At 46.7% G+C, this 26,310-nt stretch overlaps 1 protein-coding gene across 3 annotated transcripts in view; it reads left to right on the top strand.

Moving 5' to 3' along the window:
- The window catches only part of Pik3r5 (phosphoinositide-3-kinase regulatory subunit 5), a 64,509-nt gene that overhangs the window by 22,772 nt on the left and 15,427 nt on the right, over positions 1 to 26,310 (top strand). For 2 of the 3 annotated variants that reach the window (XM_052194124.1, XM_052194122.1), the window contains exons 2-5: positions 17,987 to 18,102; positions 19,603 to 19,703; positions 20,538 to 20,606; positions 22,053 to 22,191. In XM_052194124.1, coding sequence (XP_052050084.1) covers positions 18,000 to 18,102; positions 19,603 to 19,703; positions 20,538 to 20,606; positions 22,053 to 22,191 — 412 coding nt within the window. In that variant the 5' untranslated portion in view covers positions 17,987 to 17,999. Of the gene's footprint in view, positions 1 to 11,679; positions 11,815 to 17,986; positions 18,103 to 19,602; positions 19,704 to 20,537; positions 20,607 to 22,052; positions 22,192 to 26,310 lie in introns of all 3 variants that reach the window. The other variant, XM_052194123.1, reaches the window with a different exon arrangement.

The raw sequence follows: 26,310 nt of genomic DNA, 5'->3' as shown, positions 1-26,310 counted from the left end.
GTGCGTGTGTGTGTGTGTGTGTGTGTGTGTGTGTGTGTTGCTCTACAGTGGTTACAGATAGCTTTTGTCATTTACGCTTCTTTAACATTTCAGAGTGGTGGTGGAAATGAGACTGATGGGTTGGTTATTTACTGTGTTAGTTAGATTATTTCTCTAGAAATCAGCTTGTCTAAGCTTAGTTAGCAATTGTATTTCCATAGTGCTCTGTTTACTTATCTTGTTGCTGTGGTTTCTCAGGGCTCTCTCTCTCTCGATTTCATTTTATTTTTATTATTTCATGTGTATAAGTGTTTGGGCTGCATGTGTGTCTTTGCACTACTGACATTCCTGGTGTCCAGGGAAGCCAGAAGCAGCCTTGTGGGTGCTAGAAGGCAAACCTAGGTCCTCTGGAAGAGCAGCAAGTGTTCCTAACCCTGAGCCATCTCTCCAGCCCTCCCCACCCCCACCCCGACTTCTCTTTACACAGCCTAGGACTCTAGCTCATGGAACGAATGATGCCACCCACGTTTAAGGTGGCATCATTAAGATCTTTTCTACCTCAGTCAACCTAATCTAAAACCTCCCTCAGACACTCGCCCAGAGGTTTGTCTCCATGGTGATTCTAACACTTGTCAGGTCAACAATCAACATTAGCCCTCACACATGGGATGTGCTTCCTTTGCAACGGTGATGTAATCTCATGCATTTTTATTCTGAAGTCTGTAGACTTCCCCAGACTGTCAGGTAGGCTCACAGCAAACAAAAAAAGATAAGATGTGCTTATTACTGGAGTTCATGTTACTGCAGCAGTTAGGACAAGAGTTCTAGGCGTTCCCTGATGGCTCATTTTTAAAGAGTCTCACTGTGTAGACCAGGCTGGCCTGGAGCTCATTGTATAGATCAGGCTGACGTGGAATTCACAAGGATCTAACTATCTTTGCCTCTCAAATGCTGAGATCAAAACTGTGTAGCATCATGCCCAGCCTTAATTCATTTTCTGAGGTCAGCATCACATTAATGCCCAAAACATAAAGAAGTGCTTAATATTGCATTTTAAGTTCAGGTTCCCATTATTCAAGACTGATAGATAGGAAAGCAGTCATGACCTGGGGAGGTGACTCAGTTGGTAGAGTGCTTTCCCAGTGTGCAAGAAGACCTGGGTTTAGTCCTCAGCATGACATGAATGTGGTGGTACAGGCCTGTAATTCCAGCACTCAGGAGCTAGAGGCAGGAGGGTTAGGAGTTCAAGGTCAATCTTGACTACCTAGTTGTCTTTAAGAGAGAAATAGGATCCACAGATGTAGAGCAGTATTCCCCATGCTCCCGGATATAGAAATCTTCAACAGTTGTAGAGCAATCTTAATTCAACAATACATAAAAAGAACTCTCACCACAGCCAGAGACACTGTAGACCATGAGGGATTTCTTTCAGGTACGTGATGGTTAGCATTTGAAAGTCAACCAGTGCCACCCATGGTTTCCATGGGCTAACGAAGAAAAATCATAATCATATCAATACATTTGGAAAAATAATCTTTGACAAAGTCTCACACCCAGGCACAGCAAAACTTCACAGCATACTAGGACAAGAGAGTCATGTCTTCAACCAGAGAAAACATGTCTACAAAGAACAAAGCATTATGCTTTAACGTCAAGAGACTAGATACTTCCTTACCAAGGTCGGGGACAAGCTTCAAGATGCATGCCCTCCACTCCTACTCAGGTTTGTACTAGAAGTCTTAGCTAATGCAAAAACCAAGAAGAGGAAATATGGCGTCTATAGAAAGGGAAGGAAGTCATGACACTGGTCTCATTTGTGAATGAGAGTGTTGTGTATATAGATCCTAAAGAATCGGCAGCAATATCAAAATTTCTTGGCCCAACAGACAGTTATAGCAACGTTGGAGAATTGATTATATATAGAAGTCAATTGCATCCTTATATAGATCAGTAATGAATTGTTTGAATTTGAATTTAAAAAAATATACACCTCAGTGCCATCAGACATCAAAGATGAAGTAGTTATGTAGAATCTAGTCTGTAATGACATACTTACTATATCAAGAGCTATACAAAACCAATGAAAGAAATCTAAGAAAACATAAACAAAATGGAGAAGTATTTCATGTAATGGATAGGGGAGCTCACTATGGTTAGGGTATCCAGTTTTCCATGATTGATTTATGTCATCAGTGCAATCCAAACAAAAATACAAAGTTACTTTGCAGTATAGACGTTTGTTCTAAAGTTTATATGGAAAGGAAAAGGACCTAAAGCAAAGAACGCAGTGTTGAGGGAGAGCAAAGACTCCCACTGTGGACTTCAAGACACAGCGCTGTGCCTTAGCATACTGAGGAGAAATAAACAAATGGGTCAGTAGGGCAGAAGAGAGAGCCCGGACTCAGATCCATGGAAATAAGCAACCAACTCATCCCTGACAATGGAAACAAGACAATAGAGTATAGACAGGAAGTCTTTTCAACAAAGGATGCTACAGGTATCTAGCATACACAAACTTTTTTTACATAGAAAAATTATTAGGGGTTGGAGAGATGACTCAGTGGTTAAGAGCACTTGATGCTTTTCCAGAAGACCCAAGTTCAGTTCCCAGCACCCACACCAGGATGTTCACAACAGCCTGTAACTCCAGCTCCAGGGAATCTGACCCCTTCTTCTAGCTTCTGAAGGAACCTGCACACACATGGCTTGATCTCTCTCTCTCTCTCTCTCTCTCTCTCTCTCTCTCTCTCTCTCTCTCTCTCTTTCACCACACACACACACAAACATACACACACAGAATTACATACACATTATTCTAATTGAATCATAATCCTAAAAGTAAAGTCAAAGCAATGTAGGGAATAAAAAATTCTAGGTAACACAGAAGCCAACCCAGAGGGCTTTGGATCTGGTAATGAATGTTTATTTTGTTTGATAAAGCTTTTATTTTGAGGCATGATGATAGAAACTTAACAGATGTCCATGGGAAAAAGAGACATAGTCACAGCCCAAGTCTTTCAGCCGCCATTGAAGCTGCCCCTGGGAATGTGATACTGCAGGCAGAAAGGAATATTGTCTTTCAACAGAATCCACCAACAAACACCCTCACCATCTTTCTCTAGGGCAGCTGAGTCTTCATGCACTCAGAAGTCTCCTCCTTCTAACCCTTGCCCACTGTCCTAGCTTCATCTTGCTTTCTCTGATAAAATACACTGACCAAAAGAAACTCAGGGAAGAAAGGGTTTATTTGACTGACGATTCCAGATTGCAGTCCATCTGCCTGGCCTCATCGGGCTCACTCTCCTGTCTTATCTAGCTCAAGACCCCAAGCCTAAGTAATGGTGCGATTCACAATGGGTTGTGTCTTCCTACATCAATCAGCAATCAAGTTAAACCCCCAAAGACATGCCTTGAGGCCAACCTAATCTAGGCAGTTCCTCAGTTGAGTCTCTTTCAGAAGTTTCTGGGTTGTGGCTAGTTAGAATTCAGAACTGGTTAGTGACAGTTATTACAGCCATAAACCAATTACCCAACTTCATGCCAAATCAAACTTGTGGTCCAGGTACCCAGTTGTCAGCAATGGCAGTGATGGTGTTCATTACCCACGTAGCTTGCCCTAACTTTGCCAGATCTCCATTAAATACTGAAGTGGAAAACTGGAAGTATCATCCTTACAGCTAGTGGGGTACCAATCCATTAACTAGAGTTAGAGCTTGGTCTCAGTGATGGCAACATTGACATATTTTGGGAGCTAAATTACAATGATACAACAGACAACAGACAACAGACTGTGTGTACATTTACCACAGCGAGGGTCACATTTCACCATTAGACTAGCTGGCTCAACCAGGTGTAGGCAGTCCTGTGGGGCAGTGGTGGCGCATGCCTTTAATCCCAGCACTTGAGAGGCAGGAAAAAAAAAAGAAAGAAAAGGAAAGCACTCACGGCAGGCCTTCCCCACAGAGGTCATAGAGGCCTATGTGGCCAGCAGGAAGTGGATCCAGGGTCGGCCTGGCACCAGGTCTGGTTTGGGATTCTGTCAGATCAATACCTGCGGCACCATTAAATTTGAAGTGGTGAAGAAAGATACCACCTGACTAATGAAGTGGTTGAAGTTAGTGTAGGTTGGTGTTTGTATATACAACGCAAGCAAAACACTTCATACAAATAAAAAGAAACAGTTCTTTATATTTATTTATTATATGTATGTAAGTACACTGTCATCACTCTCTTTGGACATACAAGAAGAACGCATCAGATCCCATCAAAGATGGCTGTGAGCCACCATGTGGTTGCTGGGAATTGAACTCAGGACCTCTGGAAGAGCAGCCAGTGCTCTTAACCACTGAGCTGTCTCTCTAGCCCCTAGAAATAGATCTTTAAAAGAAGAAATGTTTTATTTTTTTTAAAAAGGAAAAAACAAAGAATTTTAAAAGTATCAACTAGAATCCCACGGGAACTCCATCCGGGTGGGGCATCTAGGAGTTTAGAGTTGTTCTCTGTTATCAGCATGGTGGCTGCTCTCTTAGTGTGGGGAGGAGGCCAAGGGGTGGGGAGCCAAGAATAGGTCATGTTTTCATGCTCTGGTCTTGAGGGTGGTTCTTAGGAAGTTTGGGTTCTGACCTGAACCTCTTTCTTTGGCCTTTAGCTGAAGGGAAAAAGGAGGAAGCTGGCCTTCCAGGCAACGTGCCCTCACTGTGGGTGTCCAGAACTGACCTAATCAACATCTCTGCAGACTGAGTCACTGGGGTGTTGTAGTCGGTGTGATTTCCCCTCAGGCCTGAGGAATATCCCCTATTGCTCATATGCTCATGGGTACATATTTGGGTGGAGCTTTGGTTTATATACTTATTGTACAAGGAGATTCAGTCCAGGCCCCATGCCAGGTTATGGAGTCAGAACCACTAACACAGTGGACAGTCCCCTGTGGCCAGAAATGGAAACAGACAATTGTGCTGTAGTCACTGGGGAAGCAGAGAGGCTGTGGATAATGTGGAGAATGGCCGTTGACCAGCCTGGAGGTCAGAAGACCTACCTTAATGCAATAAACTGAGGGTCAGTAAGGTAGCTGAGTGGGAAGTGACACTTGTCACCAAACCTGGGGTTCAACCCGGGGACACACATGGTACAGGGAGAGATGTGACTGTTATTAGCTGTCCTCTGATCTTCTCACATGCACTGTGGTAGATGCACACTCACAAGCGTGTAATTTTTAAAGATATGGCTGAGAGATGACTCAGCAGCTAGAAGCACCAACTACACTTTTGGAGGACTTTGGTTAATTTCCAAGGACCCACAAGACAGCTCACAACCATCTGTAACTCCAGTTCCAAGAGACAGGAGGCCCTCCTTTAGCCTCTGCTGGCACCAGGCACAAGTGGTACACAGACTTATATGCAGGCAAAACATCTGTACACGAAAAGAAAAATAACTAAATAAGGATACAAACTATAAACAAGACAGAAGAGTGGAGTCAGGAGTCTGCACCAGCCTGGAGTGGAGGGCCTGGAGCTCTTGGAGGTCTTGAGAACTGTGTGGGAGGCTGAACTGTGTCTCAGGGCAGTGAAAAAGCAGGAAAAATTTAAGGGGTCTGGGAGCAATCCCTCGATACCTATACAGTTCTTCTGGTCTTAGGATTCTCCTAGGGTACCCCAAACCTTCGGGATTTGAACCATCAGCCAGTAAATATTCCCTCATGCCCATTCATGGAGCAATGTCGCTGTTATCTTCCAAGTGACAAATAAATCTTGATTTATTTCTCCACTAATTCATTTTGTCTATTTTAAAACTTCTTGTAAGTGGAGCCAAAAAGCACCTGCCGTTATCTTTTTACCTTTCTTCACAAACCATGTTTCTGGGTTTCACCCATGTCACTGCGTGCATTCATGAGCCCTCTCCCAGGTATGGCTCGGTAAGGATACATTATATTATGGGAACACACTGTATAAGAGCAAACCATCCTTCTGCTGATAGATTAGGGCGGTGCAGGTGGGAGGTTATTTTGAATCAAACTTTCTATGAACAGTATTGCACCAGTCTCTTGTCAACATCAGCTTTCACTTCCTTTTGTGGGAAGGAACAGGCTAATTAGGTCAAAGGCTAGGTGATTGTTTAATTTTGCCAAACTGTTTTTCAACTTTGTATCCTTTCACAACTCCATAAACAATGTGTGGCTGTTCCACGTGCTCGTCAGCTCGGTACTGTTATTGTTTATTTTAGATGTTCTAGTGTCAGATTGCTTCATTGTGATTTTAAATTCTGTGTTTTCTGATGACTAAGTGTTCTGGCAACATTTTAATGTGTTTATTGCCCGCTTGTATATCTTTTTTAAAGTATCTGCTCACTTCTGGACTAGGGATCATTTGCTCATTTTCTCTCTCTCTCTCTCTCTCTCTCTCTCTCTCTCTCTCTCTCTCTCTCTCTCTCTGTGTGTGTGTGTGTGTGTGTGTGTGTAGTATATGGTACGTGTAATATTGTCTTCTAGTTTTTCTGGCTTGTTTTTAGCTTACTTTATAATTTCTGTCAAAGACTAGAAGTTGAAAAAAATTTTAAACTTCAGCTTGTCAATTTTTTTTTTTTTTTTAAGATAGGGTTTCTCTGTGTAGCCCTAGCTGTCCTGAAACTCACTCTATAGACCATGCTGGCCTGGTTCATTACATGCAGGCAAACACTCACACACATAAAATAAAACTAATAAATTTTTTTAAATGTTGACAAGTGTGCAGAACAGTGGTGTCACACGCCTTTAATCCCAGCACTTGGGAGGCAGAGGCAGGGGGATTTCTGAGTTATGAACCAGCTGATGTGGGTGCTAGGAACGGAACCCAGGTCCTCTGTGAGAGCAGCAAGAGCTCTATAAGCCATCTCTCGAGCCGCCCCCTTCCTAGTACTTCCCCCACACCTCAGACTCCTCTTCAGTCTGTTTTTGTCTCAGTTGTTATCAATAGGTGATGTTAGTATCAACGCTCAAACTTGTGTGTTTCTCCCACTCTGTCCTCTATTCTGTTGGTGAGTCCACACATTGAGGGGTTTTGTTTGTTGTTTTTTTGAGACAGGATCTCTCTATGCAGCCCTGGGCTGTCCTAGAACTCAGAACTCAGGACTCTGCCTGCTTTTGCATCTCAAGTGCTGGAATTAAAGGTGTGTGCCACCATACCTGAACTTTTATTTAGTTACTTTAGTTCTCATTTGTAACGTACTCATTTAGTAATACTCTCATCTTCTTTTTCTTTGCATACCCTTCCTCCCTCCCTCCTTCCTTCTTTCCTTCCTTCCTGTGCTTAGGGAGTTTATAATTGTCCAGTGAAGCATTTCCCCTGGATGCTTTAAATTTTTTGACATCTCGCATCCTAGTAGTGGCATCTATTGACTTTTAGAAAGATGTATTTCCTATTTTATCAGTGTGTCTTTGTGGGGGTTTCTACACATGGGTATAGGTGCCTGTGAAGGCCAAAGAGCATCAGATTCCCTGGAGCTGGAGGTGTAGGTAGTTGTGAACCACTTCATGTGGTACCAGGGACAGAAGTTGGGCCCCCCCTGCAAGATCAGGAAGCACACTTAACTGCAGAACTGGCTCTTCTCTCCAGTGCCCTGTGCATGACTTTAAAATTTAGTTTGGGATCTTCATTGTTCTTGATGCGACATGTTTTGTTTTTTATGTACATGTGTTGTTGTTGTTGTTGTTGTTGATGATGATGGTGATGATGATGATGATGATGATGTGTGTGTGTGTGTGTGTTATGTTGTATATGTACTTGATAGTGTGTTTGTGTGCTTGTGGAGGTCAAGAGTTAACATTATGTGGCTTTTCAATTTCCACCTTGGTCGTTGTTGTTATTATTATTGTTGTTGTTGTTGTTATTTTGAAAAAGTCTCTTGCTGAATTTGAAACTGGTTGATTCATCTAGTTTAGCTGTCTAGTGATCTTTGTGGGTCCTTCTGTCTACTCCATCCGATGCTTCAGTCCTCTGCTCCATTATGCTCCAGGGTTGCCCAGGTGGTGGGAGAAAGGATAACCTCACTGCTGCAAGTTACCAAGGAGAGTCTAGACTCTGCACTAGACTTTCCTTAACACCACCTGTGGAGGGATGGGGATGCTTATCATCTGGGATGGAAGCAAGATACCCCTGCCTTCTGCCACCCGCCATGGGAAGGGAGGAGGCTCTTGACCCCTGTGAAGATGAAAGGCACGTCTTCTTAGATTTCTCAGTCCCCAGGCAGAGGTCTGCAGAGTCTCTCTGTAGGTGGCAGAGGGGAAGCTTTGCCCTGGCCATCCCTGGTGGCAGTGAAGCTTTGTTTTCTATGTGGAGCTCGGATGGAACAGAGGCCCTGTGGCTTGAAGGCTGCCTGTCTTGTTGAGCTGCCCCATTCCTCGTCCCGGGCAAAGGCCAGCTTTTCCCATCTGTATGCACTGACTTTCTAAGTTGCTAGCTCTTCACGGTTGAGTTGAGACTATGCAAGCAGGAAGAAAACCCAGGGAGCCTGCTGCTGTGCACTCCCGTCCTTCTGTGTTCCCAAAGTCCTTGCCTGCTCTGCCTTCCTCTACTCTCCAGAGTCCCTTAGGTTCATGGTACATATACTGTCCGGCATGCCCAGGTGCACTGTGTGGGAAGAACATACACACAAAAGAGACATTTCTTTTACAGATGTAACACCTGTTCTTCGTGTGATTAAAAGCAAGATGCAGGGGTTGGATAGCCCAGCTGCAGAGGGCTTGCCTAGCCCTGGCCTAGATCCCCAGTGCCACACAAACCAGGCGAGATGGTATGTGACTGAACTCCCAACACTGTGGAGGTCGAGGCAGGAAGAACAAAAGTTCATGGTCGTTCTTGACTGCATATGAGTTTATGAAGCCAGCCTGGGCTAGCTGAAACCTTGTCTCAAAACAAAACCCAGGTATAAAATATCCATTATTAGAAAATGGATTCATTAGAGAAGAATATGTCTAATTTTTCCTCTTGGAGAAAATTGTCATTAGCACGTTGGCATGTGATTTTGTTTAGAGGGAAATACAAATGCACATAGAAATTTTGAAACAGGGCCTCGCTTTGCAGCACCGGTTAACCTGGTCTCGCTGGTCTGAAACATGGATCTCTGCTTGCTTCTGCCTCCTGAGTTCTGGAACAAAAATACAGTTTCAAAGTAGCAATGAAAATATTTTTATGGTTGGGACTCACCACGATAGGAGGAACTAATATTAAAGGGTTTGCAGCATTAGGAAGGGTAAGAATCACTTACTACTCTAGACTGAAACTCATGGAGAATTGACATTTCTGTGTAATATCATATCAATTAACTATTTTTTCCACTTGTGGTAAAATGTACATACCATATAACGTACCATCTTAACCTTGTTTGGATGAACCATTCAATAGCATTAAAAATATTTTTTTTTTTAACAATAGTATCCTCAAACTGGTTTCAAACTTGATGTGTAATTGAGGATGCCTCTGAGCTTGTGATCCTCCTGCCTCTGCTTTCTGAATGCTGCGGTTGTAATTGTGCACTATCACGCCTCTTTATGTGGTACTGAGGGTCACGGCATTTTACCAGGTGAGCCACACCCGCACTCCTGTTCTGGAGTCCTCAGTCCATTCACCCAGTAGTGCAACCTGCCTCCAGAACTCGTTTTCATCTTATGTCTCTGTACACATTTAACCACTTCCTACCTCCTTGCCTCAGCCCTTGGCAACCATAATCAACTTGCTATTCCTTTGACTGACAGCTCTGGTACCTCACCCAAGCACAGTCATGCTTTCCTCTAGTTAAAGCCAGTATCTTGCACCCAGCAGAAGATGCTCAAGGTTCATCTGCATTGTAGTGTGTGTCACGATTCCCTTCCTTCGAGAAACTAAGTCACACACACACACAGACACACAGACACACAGACACACACCACATCTTGTTTGTCCATTCAACTCTCCATGGACACTTGGGCACTTGGGTTACTTCCAATCTTTGGCTGCTGTATCCACTGCCTCTGTGAACGTGGATGTTATGTAGAGCGTCTATCCAGAAGCAGAGTGGCAGGATCATATGTCAGTCTTGCCTTTTTATCTTTTTTTTTTTCTTTTTGGTTTTTTGGGTTTGGTTTTTTCACGACAGGGTTTCTCTGTGTTGCCCTGGCTGTCCTGGAACTCACTTTGTAGACCAGGCTGGCCTCAAACTCAGAAATCTGCCTGCCTCTGCCTCCCAAGTGCTGGGATTACAGGCATGCGCGCCACCATGCCCGGCTTTTTTTTTTTTTTTTTTTCAGGTGCTGACTTTTTCACAGCCAAATGTTTACTTTGTTGTTTTGTCTCTATTAGTAGCCATACTGGTAGGAGTGGCCCAGTTTTGATTGGTTTGCATTTCCATGGTCATGAGTAGTGAAAGGATCCAGTGTTACTGGGTATACATGTGGGATCAGCTTATCCCGGCCTGTGTGTGGAGGTCAGAGGACAATGCTGTGTAGTGTTTTCTCCTACCTGGATGTAGGTTCTACGGATTGAACTGCTGTCATCTGCTTGTGTTCCAAGTGCCTTTTACCTACCGAGCCATCTCATTGGCGCTGAAAAGCACCTTTCAAGTCTTTATGAGCCACCTGCATATTCCTTCAAGTCCTTGGTCTATCTGGGCGGTGATGGCGATGGGGTTGAGCTGTAGTCCTTTGCCTATCTGAATATTAGTCCTTTATCACCGGAATGACAGGCAAGCCTTCTGTTCTGTGGGCATTTCACTCTTGACTGGAGCCTTGGATGCAGAACTTTGGTGCTTAGATCTAATTTAGTTTTGGCTCTGAGGTCTAATTTGTCCCGGTTTTTCTTTCGTGGTCAGGATTCTTTGGTGTGTGGTGCTTTGAATGAGACATGTCCCTGTAACCTTGAGCTTCTGAACACTTAGTTCCTGGTTGATGGCATTGTTTGGGAAGTTTAGGTTGTGTAGCCCTGAGAGTCACATATGTCACCAGGGGTGGTCTTTGAGATGATGATGATGATGATGATGATAGTAAAGTGCCTCCCCAGCTTCTAGTTTGCCCTGTCTGCTTGCTCGTGGTTAAGATGTGAACTCTCAGCTTCCTGCTCCAGCTACTGTGCCTGCCACTTGCTGCCGTGCCGTCCCCTCAATTAGAAGCTCTAACTCTCCGGAACTATTGCTCAAGTAAACTCTTCCTTCAGTGTTGCCTTGGTCACCGGGTTCTATTCCAGCCTCAGCCATAATTGGTACAAGTGGTAGTGCCCCGAAGCCATCTACAAATCCAGTGTGATGGGGCCTTTTCCCCATGTCCATGAATTGTACAATTTAATTATCCATATCTAGGCAGTGCTTTTATATAGTTCTGGATCCTTCTGCATAATGAGAGGGTGCATACATATTTCCACTCATTCTCATCTTTTCTATCTCTCAAAAGTTTTATTCATAAAATTGCTTATTTTAAAAGTTTATTATCTTCGTGTCACTTGATGATATTATAAGTGGGGTCTTTCTCCTAGAACATAATTTAAGGATTAAGAATTGAGAAATATTGATTTCTATCCAACCATATTCTCTAATTCTTTTGATTGTTACAGCCTTTTTTTTTTTTGTGGTTTCTATAATATATTGGGAAGAGGCCAGGATAAAAGCCACGAGCTCTACCGCTGATAAGGCTGTAGTTCTTGAAAGACATATGACTTATAAGATCTCCCACCTTAGCCACACACTCGGTCTGCCATTTCTCAGAATACCCAGCTGAGCCAGAATTGATGTGAAATCGAGAACTTCAGAGTACGAAGCCAAGCAATCGTGTGCAATGAGACAAGCCAGACGTTCAGCCGCTGTCCCCACAATGCTGTCACCATAGTAACTGTACCTGATGTAAGTGCCCGAAACAGTTATTTCAGCAACGGTAGTCTGCCCTGCCATAAAATGTTTAATACAAATCTGAATCTGTACTTTAGGCAATATAGTGACCCAACATGAAAACAGGGCGTATGACCCCAGATTCAGAAATCATTGTAAAAATGACCTGGGAATTCCTGTCCTCACCAATGTATTTTGAACTTTTGATAAAGGGGGATGATGTCAGAAACCCAGAGGAACCCGTTCCAGTAACTCTAGGAAAAATTAGAAAAGTAATCCAAAAAGAACGTGGAGGGGAGAGTTGAGGTGACTCACTACTGTCAGGAGGGGAGCCCCCATCCGAGCAAGTGAGTCTGCACTCAGACTTCCACCATCTCTGAGGGCAAGCCTTCCTCCTGTCTTCAGAGGCCCCAGTAAAGTCAGCCAGCCCTCAGCACTGGCTCAGAAGAGGAACTTGAAAAGGAAGAAGCCATTGTTTAATGTTTCAACACTGCCCATCACTGGAGCCTGCCTGGCAGCAGCTGGAGTTTTACAATGGGGCTCCTCTTAATGAGGGCGATCCCAGGATTGGGCATCGGATACTGAATGAAGCAGGTCTTGCCTCTCAAGCTTTTGAAAAATGTCTCATCCCACTGTCTTCTATCACCCCATTACCCAGAGCCAATGGGGTTCTACCCACAAGTCATAAGGAATGGCAGATGTCACTGAGTCATCCTGCCAAAATGAGCCTCGCGCAGGGACAGGCATGGAGTACAAAGGCTGACCTGACCCACAGGCTGCAGCTGAGCCCAGCCCTACTCTCTCATCTCTGTAATCCACCGAGAGTCTCCTCCTCTACTGCACCCATTACCTCCCTCGGGCTCAGGGGCCAAGCATTTAGTAGGTCCCAACTTAAAAAAATAGTCATCTATTTATTTTTATGTTTATGGGTGTTTTGTCTACATATCTGTCTGTATACCACGTGCATGCCTGTTGCCCAGGAAGGCTGAAAGAGCTTGCTGGATCCATGGAACTAGAGATACAGAGGATTGGGAGGCACATGTGAGAGTTGGCAGTTGAAATCTGGTCCTTTGGAAAGTCAGTACTGGGAACCGCTGAGCCATCTCTCCAGCCCCAGGTCCTAACTCCTAAGAGCCCGGACCAACACCTAGATGACAGCAAAATTCTTGGAAGCCCAGCATATCGGAAACTCTGTCCTGAGCAGAGGATATCTGGCCCTTCTAAAGAGAAGGCCTTGGTTGTCTCCTTAGAACCAGGGAACATCAAAGAGTGTACAGGAAGGAGGATAAAGAAGCCATGGACCAGCAGGTACTGGAGAAGGGTGCTCTTGACACAGGGGAAGGCAGCTAGCAGCAGACAGGATGCTGTCCTTACAGGTATCAGACCTGTAAGGACAAAGGCATGGAAGAAGAAAACGTGGTGGCTGAGAAGGCTCACCCGTGACTCACACTTGCATTATAACTGTGTAAGGTAAAGGTGACTCACACCGGCCTCCCAGCAACACCAGATTGTCTGTCTTTTCAGGGGTTGGGCAGAGGGGTGACTTAACACCCAGTTCACACGTCCATCCATCCCTCAGGCTGAGGAGGCAGGGCCCAGAATACCACCATGGGCAGAGTGTCCTCTTCTGAATAATAAGAAGGTCTATTTTCTGGAAGAGGCGGGCTGGGCTGGGCAGCTGGTGTAGACAGATATGTCAGGGCTCAAGATTACCAGCAACCCGAAATGTCAACCTCTTCAAGCAAAATTGTAGGAATTGAGTTTTCCCTTAGAGTAGAGATGTGCATTGGCTTTCTTTCTTTTCTAAGCTGCATCTGATTTGCTGGGGGACAGTGTGTGCAGAGTTAAGAACCCAGACTCCCTAGGTTTGCATTCTGGCTTTGTTACCTGTGATGGTTTGTATATACAGCCCTGGGAGTAGCACTATTAGAAGGTGTGGCCCTGTTGGAGTAGGTGTGTCACTGTGGGTGTGGGCTTTAAGACCCTTATCCTAACTGCCTGGAAGTCAGTATTCTGCTAGCAGCCTTTCGATGAAGATGTAGAACCCTCAACTCCTCTTGCCCCATGCCTGCCTAGACGCTCTTATACTCCTACCTTGGTGATAATGGACTGAACCTCTGAACCTGTAAGCCAGCCCCAATTGAATGTTGTTTTTATAAGAGTTGCCTTGGTCATAGTGTCTGTTCACAGCAGTAAAACCCAAACTAAGACACTAACTCTTAGCTATGTAAGCTCAGGCAAGATATTCTACTCCTCTGTGACACTAATGGCCCATTTTTTTCTCCTACCCCACTATTGTCCCACAGAGGTGGTCTAGCCTCCTGCCTCTTAATGCTGGGTTTTCCCACCTTGATGGTGACCTACTCGGGTAGAGTAACAAAACTGCTCAAGCCCAGATGTCTTCCTGGTGTCCCGCTACCCACACAGTGGACTCGCAAGCTGTCCCTCTGCCTTTTCCCTGTTCCCTGCCAATGTTCCTGATGAATTGGGTGTGACTTGATGGTGCCTCTCCTGGTAGGAGACTCCTATCCTCGGGCACTCTCTTCAGATCCCTCAAGCCCTTGGTGTTAGAGGGCATGTGTACCTTCCAGAATGGTCGATGACCCTTTCCCCCTTTGCAGTCTTACGGTGATGAGCACACACACTGCTGTTTCAGGTCTGTGCAAACTGCACCAAGATGGTTGCAGCCACTGTCCAAGTGCTTTCTGGAACTTTAAGGTCTGGATCCCCCTGGAGCTGGGCGACAGGTGGTTGTGAGCTGCTTGGTGCGGGTGCAGGAAACTGAAATTAGATCCTCTGCGAGGGCAGCAATTGCTCTGAACTGCTAAGCTACCTTTCCAGGGAACTTTAGAATGCAGGGCATTCAGCACTCTGAACTTGGGGTTGAGGTTCAGCCACAGCTAGGAAGAGGGGAAAGTCCTGCTTGCTCCCTGGGCTCTTGAGAGTGGTATGACTTCCCTGTAGTTATACCCTGCTCCTGGTGGCCTACAGCAGGCTCCATATCCCCCCTAGCTTCCATATTCCTCTTGTGGAAACGGAAGGACTGTTGGGCAGTGGACTGCATATCTGCCTTGCTACTGGGATGCCGGAGCGCTCAGGGAAGCATGCTGCTTTAGATACCTCACCCGGGGCTGCAACTGTCTTGGTGCTGTTTGCACGGACCTCAAATAGCAACAGACAGAATGAAGCCCACAATAAGGGTCCCAGCCTGTGTTCTTCCAGGCAAGAAACAGCAGGGACTGGAATGGATTCTCGATCTCATGGGTACCCAGACACAGCTGGGGATTGAGAGGAGTTGAAAATGGTTCGTGCGCGTGCACGCCAGGCAGAAAGGGGATAGCTGAGAAGAATGGTCCACACTTCCCCTGTGCCAGGCAGAAAGGGGATAGCTGAGCTGGGGACGGGGCAGAATCTGGTTTGGTTCTGAGTGAGTGCCTATAGTACAGAGAGGCTGAAAGCCTTCTCTGGAGATTTAGACACAGTTCTTTCCAACAATGGCCTTCCCCACAACTCCCACAACCCGCAGTGATCCTTGATGAAGGAGATGGTCCTTGCTTGTCCAAACCGCTTTATTCATGGTGGATGTGAACGCATACATCTTACTCAGGATGAAGCGGGTATTAAATACTGTTTGCAGAAAGGGATGCCCAGGAAGGGAAGCTCATTGGCTAAACACTCAGACCCTATCTAGATACCTCATTAGCATGGAGAATGCTAGGTTTTATGCTACATGACTAGTTGTCATGGTTCTCTTAATAGGATGTCGTGGTTATGTGTTCCAGGACAGGTAGACCCTGGTCGGAAGCCAGTTCCCACACCTGCCATTCTCAATTATGAGAATCTCAGGGGCGGGGGGTGGGGGACCTGCTTCAGCCTTACCAGGTCTTCTTTCTGGTGGCATGGTCCACTTCCTCACAAGGGACCAGTTGGGTGGCTTCCCATCTCCCTCATGAACTTGGCCTGGGATTGATGGGAGCAGCTATGAAGACAAAGGCTAAGGTTGGGTCTCTAAAGTTGTCTGTATATATGAAGGTTTCTACTGTTCCAGCAGCAGCAGGCGCTGTCCTTCAGCAGGTGCTGTCAGCTCAGGGCTGAGAGACGTGATGTATAGGGGCAAGCTCCAGACTGTCACTGAGATCAGCCGCTCTCCACAGGTGTTAACCCCATGGCCATTCAACCTCTCCGGGCACCAGCACAACCCAGAAAGGAAAAACCGAGTTAAGCTCAGAAAGTTGTCTGATCTGTCTGGGAGAAGAGGCTTCTATGTACTTTGAAGGCAAATGTGGCTGCAGTTGGGAAAGGGCTTCCAGATACCTTGAGGCATCTCGGCATCACCAAGGATAACGGTTAGGGGCTTGATCATGAACAGTAAGTGAGGATTCTTAGCTCAGCTCACTAGCCCAGCATCTGGGCCATGGAACTCGGGTCAGGCTGTGCTCCAGGCAAGCCCAGAGTCTCAACACTAATCTAGTCTAGCTGTCTAGTCAGCAGTGTCTAGGTCCTTGGCGAGCTCATTCCTACACCAGACCTTGGCAGTACTATCTCCTATTTCTGGAACTCTCTTCCCCACACTTAACCCTAGGCACCCCTGTCTGGCTCTAAGTCCCCTCTTGGAGACCCTAAACAACCTACGGTGTGGCTGGCCCTCTCCTAGCGCCATCCACTCTCCATAGCATATGTCATCTTCCAGGAGTCCCCCTTTGTATGGTTTTCAGAGTCAACATCTTCCACCCAGGAGCTCATGCCTGCCTGCTCTGTCCCTGGCACATAGTAGGTGGTCAGGAAATGGAAGATGGCATGGTTCATGGGTGCTGCCAAGCTATCCCACTTTCATGATGCATCCGTCTCTAGGGGCATCGGCGGAATAGTCCAAAAGGAGCTTTTCAGGGGGTGCTTGTACTCCCCACAGATGGGGAGGCAGGAAGATTTGCCTAGGTTAGGACTCTGAGATCTGGGCATCTGGATCTGGGTCGGGGACTTTGTCCCTCTTTGCATGTCATTTGCATGGCTCAGTCTGGAGCCTCTGCTTCCTCTTCTGGTTTCCTGGTTGGTCCTCTGATCCACGGGGCTGTTCCAACACTTCCTCAGGTTCCCCGATGGCCTGGCCTGACAAGCCCAGGGATGGCGTCTGCAGTGAGATAAATGCCCGAGGGCAGGCGAGTGTGGCAGAGATGGTTGCGTGGTATAGATCTCAGTGGATGTTCAGCTGGGGCCCTGTGTCCTCCCCACAGCCCCTTGACATCTGCGCCGTCAGCATCTTCACTTCATAGATGAGGTTTGGGGGAAGCTCAGGCATTTGCCATAAATCTCACGACTAGCGAAAATTAAGAGTCCAGTTTGGGTCTCCCTCTGTCGGAGGCTACAACCTGGTTTAATCACTGTGCCAAGCTGCCTGTCATAGCTTCTGAAGGACCCAGAGAGCCCTCTCCAGAACCAAGATATGGGGTTAGCCCTATTGGAGACTCACATTTTCCCACCTGGTGTTAAAACTGCTCCTAAAGTCCCCTCCTTGTGGCCCCCTAGTTGGGCCAGCTGGGCCTCAGGAAAATGTGGAAGGGCGCTGGGCAAGGACTTTGGGTGGACGTTCAAGGCAGAAAGGACCTGGGCATCTGAGCTGAGGTTGTATGGGATAAGGGTGAGGCAATGTGTGAGATGAGACTCCCACACACCCTTGTTCTAGTCCTAGCAATGGTGTTGGGGCATACAGCATGTGGAAGGAGCTCCTGCAGCCCCAGCCCTATAGGACTAGGAGACATGGGTGTGGAAATTCACAAGAACCCCTCCCATGTGGTTTTGATTCCCCCCTGGAGGTCCCTTGCCCAGATGTCTGAGGTCTGGCCATTCTCTAGATATCCCTGGGCATTTCCTGGGCACTTGGCAACACTCCCTACTGCCTGGTGAGTAGGCACGTCCCATTTCCCGCTCTGTTCCCATCCTGGAACTCTCATTTTCTCCACCTCCATGCTTTTCTGTCCCATGGGTGTCCTCTCCTGCCACACAGATGAACCTTCTGGAAGCTGCCGCCTCCCTGTAGACAGCCAGGAACATCCTTGTGCAGTTGCCTACAGCACCCAGGTGGGCGGCGAGTGCCAGCTTTATTACAGTCCTGCTGGGCTGAGAGCTCACCTAGCCTAGTGTTCTCCAGGAAGGGAGTCCAACAAGCTGACCAGAGTCTCTCTCCATGCAGGCAATGACTCAGGATGCAGCCAGCAGCCACCACGTGCACAGAGGACCGCATCCAGCACGCTCTGGAGCGATGCTTGCATGGACTGAGCCTCGGACGCCGTTCTGCTCCCTGGTCAGGTAGGTCTGGAGAACTGGGAGACAGTCGAGAACTTCAGATGAAGGTTTCATCCAGGACCTCCATGCTGCCTTCCTGGATCCCTTCCCTGGAAACCGGGCCCTTCTTACGCTGGCCTCAACTCAGATGTCACCTCTGCGGACAGCTTCCTCTGTCCTCTTGGGATTACATAGATTTGGATCATGACTCTCACTGACTGGACAACTTTGTACAATCCACTTGTCCTTGTGAGAGCCCAATGGATAATGGAAAGAGGAATGACTAGAAGCAGGAACCTAGTCAGGGAGAATGCGTGTGAAAGCCTCACACCACAGTGACACACAGTGATGGTCAGTGAAGAGCGTTCTTCCTCTTCCTTCCTTCCCAGGTTTTGATACAGCCTAAGTTTACATAGTGTTGGGGCCAAGAATCATTAAATAAGAAATATGAAACTATCTGACCTCTGCACTACTGCTTTTTTCTATTGTTGGATTTTTTTTTCTTCTCCTTGTCTTGCAGTGCTAAATGTTGCACCTAACGTCTCACGCATGCTAGACAAAAATTTATAGGCACATGGATACACCTCCAGGAGCTTCCAGGGCTTAGAAAAGCACCCCATACAAAAAGCGTGGACCACCAGCTGCGTGAAGGCCATGTTCCCTCCCACCCCCTGCTGTGCTCACTCCCTACCCCACAGATGCAGCCCTGTTGTCCCTGTGGTCACTTCTTTAAGTTTTAGGGGTTTGCCCTTGCTGATTGCAGGGAAATCAGGAACCAGCACTTTAAGAAAGTCCCAGTGACAAGGGCTCAGAGCTCTTCACCTCAGTGAGTGGAGCTTCCTGTCCTGGGCTCCTCTGCCAAGCAGTCTTGGGAAGCCACATGACTGTCTCGGACAGATGGACAGATGGACGTGGGGTGGAGCTCTTGTCTTTAGCAAGTTTTACCTCTGGCCCAACTTCCTTGCATCTGGTAGGAATTGGCGCCCTCTGTAGGAAAGCTGGTCAGGAACAACCGTTGGGGCCACCGCCACAGCCAGAGCTGCAGGGCCAGTCTCAGCAGGTTCTGTGACCTCTAAGGGATCCTAGCTTTGATCAACAACCCCGATGGCTGAGGAGTGACCTCAGAGCCAGGGATAAGAAGCGGGTCCTGTTGTCGTGTGTACTTTTTCTTTTGCTACCACCATTGTGAGTGCTGCTCAGTATATCTTACTATATAGCCCAGGCTAGCCTTGAACTACATAGCCTACGGTGCCCCTGAACTCATGATCCAACTGCCTCATCTTCCCAAATGCTGGGTTTCCAGACCTGTGCCCCCAGGTCTGGCTTCCCATGTCCTGGTGGTGCTTGTGGGCTTTGTCTGATGCCATTTCTCCAAGACTCAATATAGTTCTAAATATAGAAAGAAATATTCAGGTATACTCTTCCACAGCAGGGTTCCGGAATAAACCCCCTTCTCTACAGCTCTGCCTGTGGCTAGCCAGAGAGAGTGAAACTAACCACTGGCCTAACTTGCCCCCTGTCTAGCCGGGCTGTGTCTGAACTGCTGGAGCCTACAGGAGCTGGTCAGCAGGGACCCGGGCCACTTCCTCATCCTCCTGGAACAGATCCTACAGAAGACCCAAGAGGTGAGGGGGAGCTGGACACTGCCGAGCATAGCTCGCACTGACCTTGGAGAGTCACGACTTAGGTCAGCTCTGAGGCTCCTGGGCCACCCGGAGGGCCCACCCAACCCTGGGAGCCTGTCTGCTACGCTCCTGTACTGAGTGCCCTGTCCTGTGTAAACACGTATCAGGTGCTGTGTGGACCTGAGTTTAAGCTACAGCTCAGGAGAGATGGTGCTCTGTCAGGGTCTAGACTAGGAGGGAAGAGGAGGCAGGGAGGGAGCTCACTGAGTTCCTTTCCTGAGAAGAATCCACAGCAACAGAGACAAGGAAGAGAAAACTGGGAAGGGAAGCTGGGGCCTCCTCTGACAGCTCAGTGTGCAGGCTTTAATGGCTGAAGAGATTATGTAATGCTGAGCTGCGCTGAGGTTCCAAACCAGCCAAGTCCCCAAAATGACTCAAGCTGTTTTGGGGAGGATTCCCTTCTAAGTTTTTTGTCTTTTTGAGTTGTAAAAGTGATCCTTAACTGGTTACCCCCCAGAGGAAATCTCATCATGTAGGCCTGTTACTGACTGCAGTGCTCACGGCCACCATCCTGGAGTCAGATTCACCTGGCGCCTTCGCTTGCTGACCACAAGCAAGCCAGTTCAAGAGCTACACTCCCTGCTGGAGTGCTTAGCTCCCGAGCTCACACATAAAGGACTCAATGCCATGGAGCTACGGGCAAGGTTTTGTGGAAGGTGTCAAGCAACTTGGGAGAGAGAAGGAAATGTCTGAATTAATCTACTGAGGTCGATACAGACCTCAGACAAATTGTACAGTGGCCGAGAGACCATGACCTCCCTGTCATCTCCACAGGTCCAAGAGAAGGGCACCTATGACCTCCTCGCCCCGCTGGCGCTGCTCTTCTACTCCACTGTCCTCTGTGTAAGTCCAGCTGGGTCAGCAGCGGAGAGGGGAGAGTGGGCTCTCCCTGGGCCACAAACCTCACCTTTGTGAGGATAAACAGAAACTTGGGAGCCATGACACTTGAGATGGGTTGAGAACTTCTGATCCCTCCAGAGCACTACCCAGGGAAGCCTCTGGTGGATATAGATGGTTGCCATGGTATCTACCTCTTGGCTTCCGTGAAGGAACTGTGTCATAGCGTGGTCATGAGAGATCACATTGAGAAACTTTTATGTCCAGCGTATTTTTCACCCTAGGGTCAGCTTGGCCTGATGGGATTATCCCTGGCTTTCACCAGTCTGCTGAACCAAATGACTGCTGGTGTGCTGAACTCAGTCCACCCAAAGAATAAAAGTATTTGCCTCTCGTGAGGATATTTACATATGATAGCATTTGCACTGAACATGGTTCCTCAAAAGGAGTAGAAGCGTGGCGCCATTGACAATGACCTCTGAGCTGACAGCTTTTCAGAGAGGCTTCCGCAAGTGTTGGAAAAACTGTGGTTTATAGGCTGAGCATGTGGCTCGGTGGGGAGAGCACTTACCTAGCAAGCATGAGGCCCCAGCTTCTATTCTCAGCACTGCATAAAATCAGCACTGGAGAGGAGGCCAGCCTGGGCTACTTGAGACCCTATTTGAAGAAAACAGGGCCCATTGCCACAGAGACGCTCTGGGCACCACCTTGTCTGTCTATAGTTCAGTTGTTCTTGGTCTTGTCCTGGGGCGTACTGCTCCACTGAAGTGTGTATCCTTTGTGTGACATTCCAGGAAGGGAGCAGAAACTGACCTGGGAATACAAATGAACTCTTCCAGGGCTGGAGAAATGGCTCAGAGGTTAAGGTCCCTGACTGCTCTTCCAGAGGTCCCTAGTTCAATTCCCAGCAACCAACCACATGAAGGCTCATAATCATTTATAATGAGATCGTGCGCCCTCTTCTGGCCTTTAGGCATACATGCACACAGAATGCTGTATACATAATAAATAAGTCTAAAAAAACAAATGAACTCTTCCTCACCTTTCCTTTCTTTCTTTCTTTTTTTTTTTAAAAATTTATTTATTTATTTTATGTGAGTACATTGTCACTGTCTTCAGACACACCAGAAGAGAGCATCTGATCCCATTACAGATGGTTGTGAGCCACCAAGTGGTTTCTGGGAATTGAACTCAGGACCTCTGGAAGAGCAGTCAGTGATCTTAGCCGCTGAACCTTCTCTCCAGCCCATCTTGTCTTTTTTCAAGACAGGGTTTCTAGATTGTACATATATCATATATACATATATGCTGGAACTCACTCTGTAGACCAGGCTGGCCTCGACCTCACAGAGATCCGTCTACTTCTGCCTCCCAAGTGCTGGGAGTAAAGGCGTGCGCCACCACTGCCACCTGGATGCCTACCCACTTCTTACTGTCCCTCTCCCACTTTAGACACCACACTTCCCACCAGACTCAGACCTCCTGCTGAAGGCAGCCAGCACCTACCACTGCTTCCTGACCTGGCCGGTCCCCTACTGCAGCATCTGCAGAGAGATGCTCACCTTCATAGATGCTGAACTCAAGGCCCCCGGTGAGTACCAAGGGGCAGGGATCACATGACTAGGATGACTAGCCCTTCTGGAACAGTTCTTCACGTATGGCCCACATCATCCTTGGCCACGCCATGGGAAGGGAGTTGCAGTACCCTCCTTACGGTGTGCTTACCCAGCATCAGACAGTTGCACTCACACACGTTAAAGCCGTCAACATGGGAAGTTGTTTAAGGAGGAATTGTTCAGGGAAGCCAGCACAGCCTGTACCTCTATTCTGATTAGCTGGGACAGCAGTTTTCAGCCAGGAGGCCCTTTGGCAAACCCCCCAAAAAGATTTACATTAAGATTCATAACAGTAGCAAAACTACAGTCATGAAGTAGCAATGAAAATAATGCTATGGTTGGGGTCACCAGTACATGAGGAACTATATTAAAGGGTTATACTGTTAAAAAGGTTGGGAACCTCTGATTAGCTAGTGTTCAACAGGGCTGTGCAGGCCACTCAGAGAAGTCTCCAGGATAATGAGGTTTGTTCTCTTTGCCCTGGGAGCTAATGGGCAGCCTTTCCAGAGAGAGTGCCTGCTGCTAAGACAGGAGGGGTCGTGGCTGTCCCTACAGGTGTGGACAAAGACTCCAAGTTTCCAGGTTCTTTCATACATAGGATCTGAAAAGGAAGAGTTCTTGAGAAATTGTGACTGCTGTTTTAAACCACACTTAATGCATTTCATGTAGGGGTGGTGGTGCATGTAGAGGTCAGAGGACCGCTTGGTGACAGTTCTCTACTTCTTTGTTTGTTTGTTTGTTTGTTTTTGGTTTTTTGTTTTTGTTTTTGTGTTTGGATTTTTCAAGACAGGGTTTCTCTGTATAGCCCTGGCTGTCCTGGAACTCACTCGGTAGACCAGGCTGGCCTTGAACTCAGAAATCCACCTGCCTCTGCCTCCCAGAGTGCTGGGATTACAGGCATGCGCCACCACCGCCTGGCTTCAGTTTTTTACTTCTACCGTGTGGGTTCCAGGGATCAAATTCAGGTCATCGGGCTTGGCATTGCACATGCCTTCCTACTGAGACAAATGGTGCAAATGCTGTTTGTAAGTGAGAATCATAAGAAAGAAAGCCTTGCTTCAGCGAGAGGTCTGATTCCCTGAGAGGCTGCTCAGAACAGAGAGACTCACCATGGTTCCGTTTCAGGGAAGTCGTTTTTGATAGATTCCTCTAAAGCATTTGCTTAGCATCAGCACTCGCTCTTGATATTCAAAACTCCTCAATATATGGAAACTATTGCTACAGAAGTGTTTTTAATATGGCAACAGCCCAAGGGAACTGCTACAGGCATTTCCATTCAACTTGAACATCCTTCTGGGTTTTCCTTATATGTATTTTGCCTATGCAAAGGAGAACTGAAAATATTTCTTCATCTGGAGGAGATAATTTTAATTTTATAACACCCAACTGCTTATCTAAGTGTGAGAGAATCATGTGGATGAGTAACTTGGAGCCAGAAAAGGCAGATTAAACTTCCCAGTTTCCCAGCCCCACTTAGGAGGAAACCATCCAGGACTCTGGAGGCAGAGGTAGGAGGGGCATTGCTAGCCAATGTTTGAGAGCCAGCCTGAGCAATGGCGTGAGACCCTGCTTACAGAAGGAAGACAAAGAGGCAGAGAGGGAAGGGGGAAAGAAGGAAGGGAGAAAGGGAAGGAGGGAGGCCCAGAAGGAGACAAAAACCTAAAAGGAACAGAGACAAAAACCTAAAAAGAAATCTAAAATAAGAAACATGATGCCGGGTGGTGGTAGCACACGCCTTTAATCCCAGCACTTGGGAGTCAGAGGCATTTCTGAGTTCGAGGCCAGCCCGGTCTACAGAGTGAGTTCCGGGACAGCTAGGGCTACACAGAGAAAGCCTGTCTTAAAAAATACCAAAAGAGAGAGCGAGAGAGAGAGAGAGAGAGAGAGAGAGAGAGAGAGAGAAGAAAAAAAGAAACATGAATAACCTAGACAGAGAAATCAGCACTAACTAAAGGACTATTAATTAAAGAAATATATTGTGGGATTGAACCAGTATCATAATAGCACCAGGAATCATGGAAATAATGTAACCAAATCAAAGTACCAAGATCATTTAAACTGGAACAACTGAAGTCTATTTGAAATTATCAATAGACTACAGAAGCATTTAATTGTTCATTTGCTATGCATTTATTTATGTGTTCTTAGAAGAGACTGAGAAGGAAGTATTTGCATCACTAGGTCTTTCATAATGTTAAAGTTATTAAAATAGCACCTATTGGTGTGGAAATAGATCAATAGAACCGAAGGCAATATCTAGAAACAAATTAAATACATAAAAGCTATGGCATGGTAAAGAGGCACCCTCAAACCAGCAAGGAAAAAAAGTTCAATCACTTAATAAGCAGTGTCAGGAAAAAGGCGGATCATTTTAGAAAGGAGATAAGATTCTAATCCAGTAGAGCATTAGCAGTTCACACCTTTGACCTCTGCATTCTGGAGGCAGAGGCAGGTGGACTTCTGTGAGTCTGAGGATATCCTGGTCTATAATAATGATTTCTAAGACAGTCAGGGCTACATAAGAGACTATGCTCCAATAAAAAAAAATATTAGATGAAGTCCCATCTCAAACATAAATTAACTTGCAGATAAGTAAAAGATTTACACATGGAAAACAAGAGAACAAAATAGTGGAGGGAAAATAGGGACTGTGAAGCCAGACTGCAGAAGAGTGGCCAAGCACATTCCTAAGATACAGCCACAGAGCTGTGAAGATCTGGAAGTGTAGAACCGACAACTTAAAAGTGGAACACAAATTACAAAGTGAATGTATATATTTGCCCATCCCTCTTTGAGGGTAAGCAGAACGGAAATAGGAAACCATGACCTCTCCTGGTACCAGAGACTCACTTCCAAATAGCTCAAAATTTCCCACAGCTATATACTGAGCCTGTGTTGAAGTTAGAGTCCATTCATTACTGAGCAGTAGCAAGGAAGAATTGGCCTCAAGAAAGGCAGGAAAGTATTCAGGTATGGTGGTGCATGGGAGACTGAGGCAAGTGGATCTCTTTAAGTTCAAGGCCAGCCTAGTCAACATAGTGAGTTCTAGGACAGCCAGAGCTGTGTAGAGAGACCCTGTGTAAAATAAATAAATAAAAAATAAATAAAAAAAGGAGGCAGAGGAAATGGATGTAAATTTCTCACATAAGATAGAATAAGATTCAAACTGAAGACATTAGATGCAAACTGACAAGATTAGGTAGAAACTAATTGACATTAGATGCAAACTGAGCTCCCATCATTTAGACACGTCTGATGGAGCCATGACCATTTCCGTGGCGTGACAACAGCAACCACCAAAACATTTGGGACTTTTCTCACTCCATAGGTAGGTAACCTGTCCTTTTACAGAAGCCACGCCCTAGTCCTCAGCAAGGAGTGGGTTAAATAAAGTTACCTTCTTCTATGTGACCAGGAGGTAGGCTTATTGGAGCACGTCTTAGTGTGAGTTTTGATGGAACTTAGTTCTGCGTGACCCCTCCCGTCTGTAGTGAGCCTGGCCAGGGAAGCTGTAGAAGGCTGGGATAGAGGCCAGGGAACTTGGGCCATAGAAGGAAAGCCAAATAGCTCTGTGGTTCCTTCGACTTAGTACCAGGCTGTTGATTCCAAATCCTGGGTCAGAATCTGACACCCTTTGGCAGAGAGGCCCTTTGATAGGACATGGGACACACAGAAGCCTCAGTTTTCCCATCTGAGCAACAGGAGCACAGTGTGCCTCTCTCTCGGGGCCGTCTGTGAAGACATGCTCTGATTCTGTTCATTTCGATCTTGCAGGGGGCAGTAAGCACTGGGATGCTGACACCATCAGAGATAGGTCCTGTCAATGTCAAAAAGATGACAAGGGACCTGGGAATCTGGGTCCTCCCCCAGTAAAGTTTCGGAGACTCAGTTGCTATGAAAGCAGCAGCTGGTCTCCTTAAGCATGGAGGAAGTAGGCTGGTTGTCAAAGCAGGGCCTTCCCTTTTGTTCCTGACTCCACCCACAATGGCATCAACCCCCCCACCCCCATCCCTGCCCTGTGCCACCCCAGCACAGCCCTTGGGGCTTCAGACCATGTGTTTATCGAATGTTGACTCTGTGCTCACACAGTGTTA

This window comes from Apodemus sylvaticus, chromosome 10 (assembly GCF_947179515.1).
Source record: "Apodemus sylvaticus chromosome 10, mApoSyl1.1, whole genome shotgun sequence".
NCBI classification, from domain to species: Eukaryota; Metazoa; Chordata; class Mammalia; order Rodentia; family Muridae; genus Apodemus; species Apodemus sylvaticus.
This window is presented reverse-complemented; position numbering and strand designations above follow the sequence as displayed.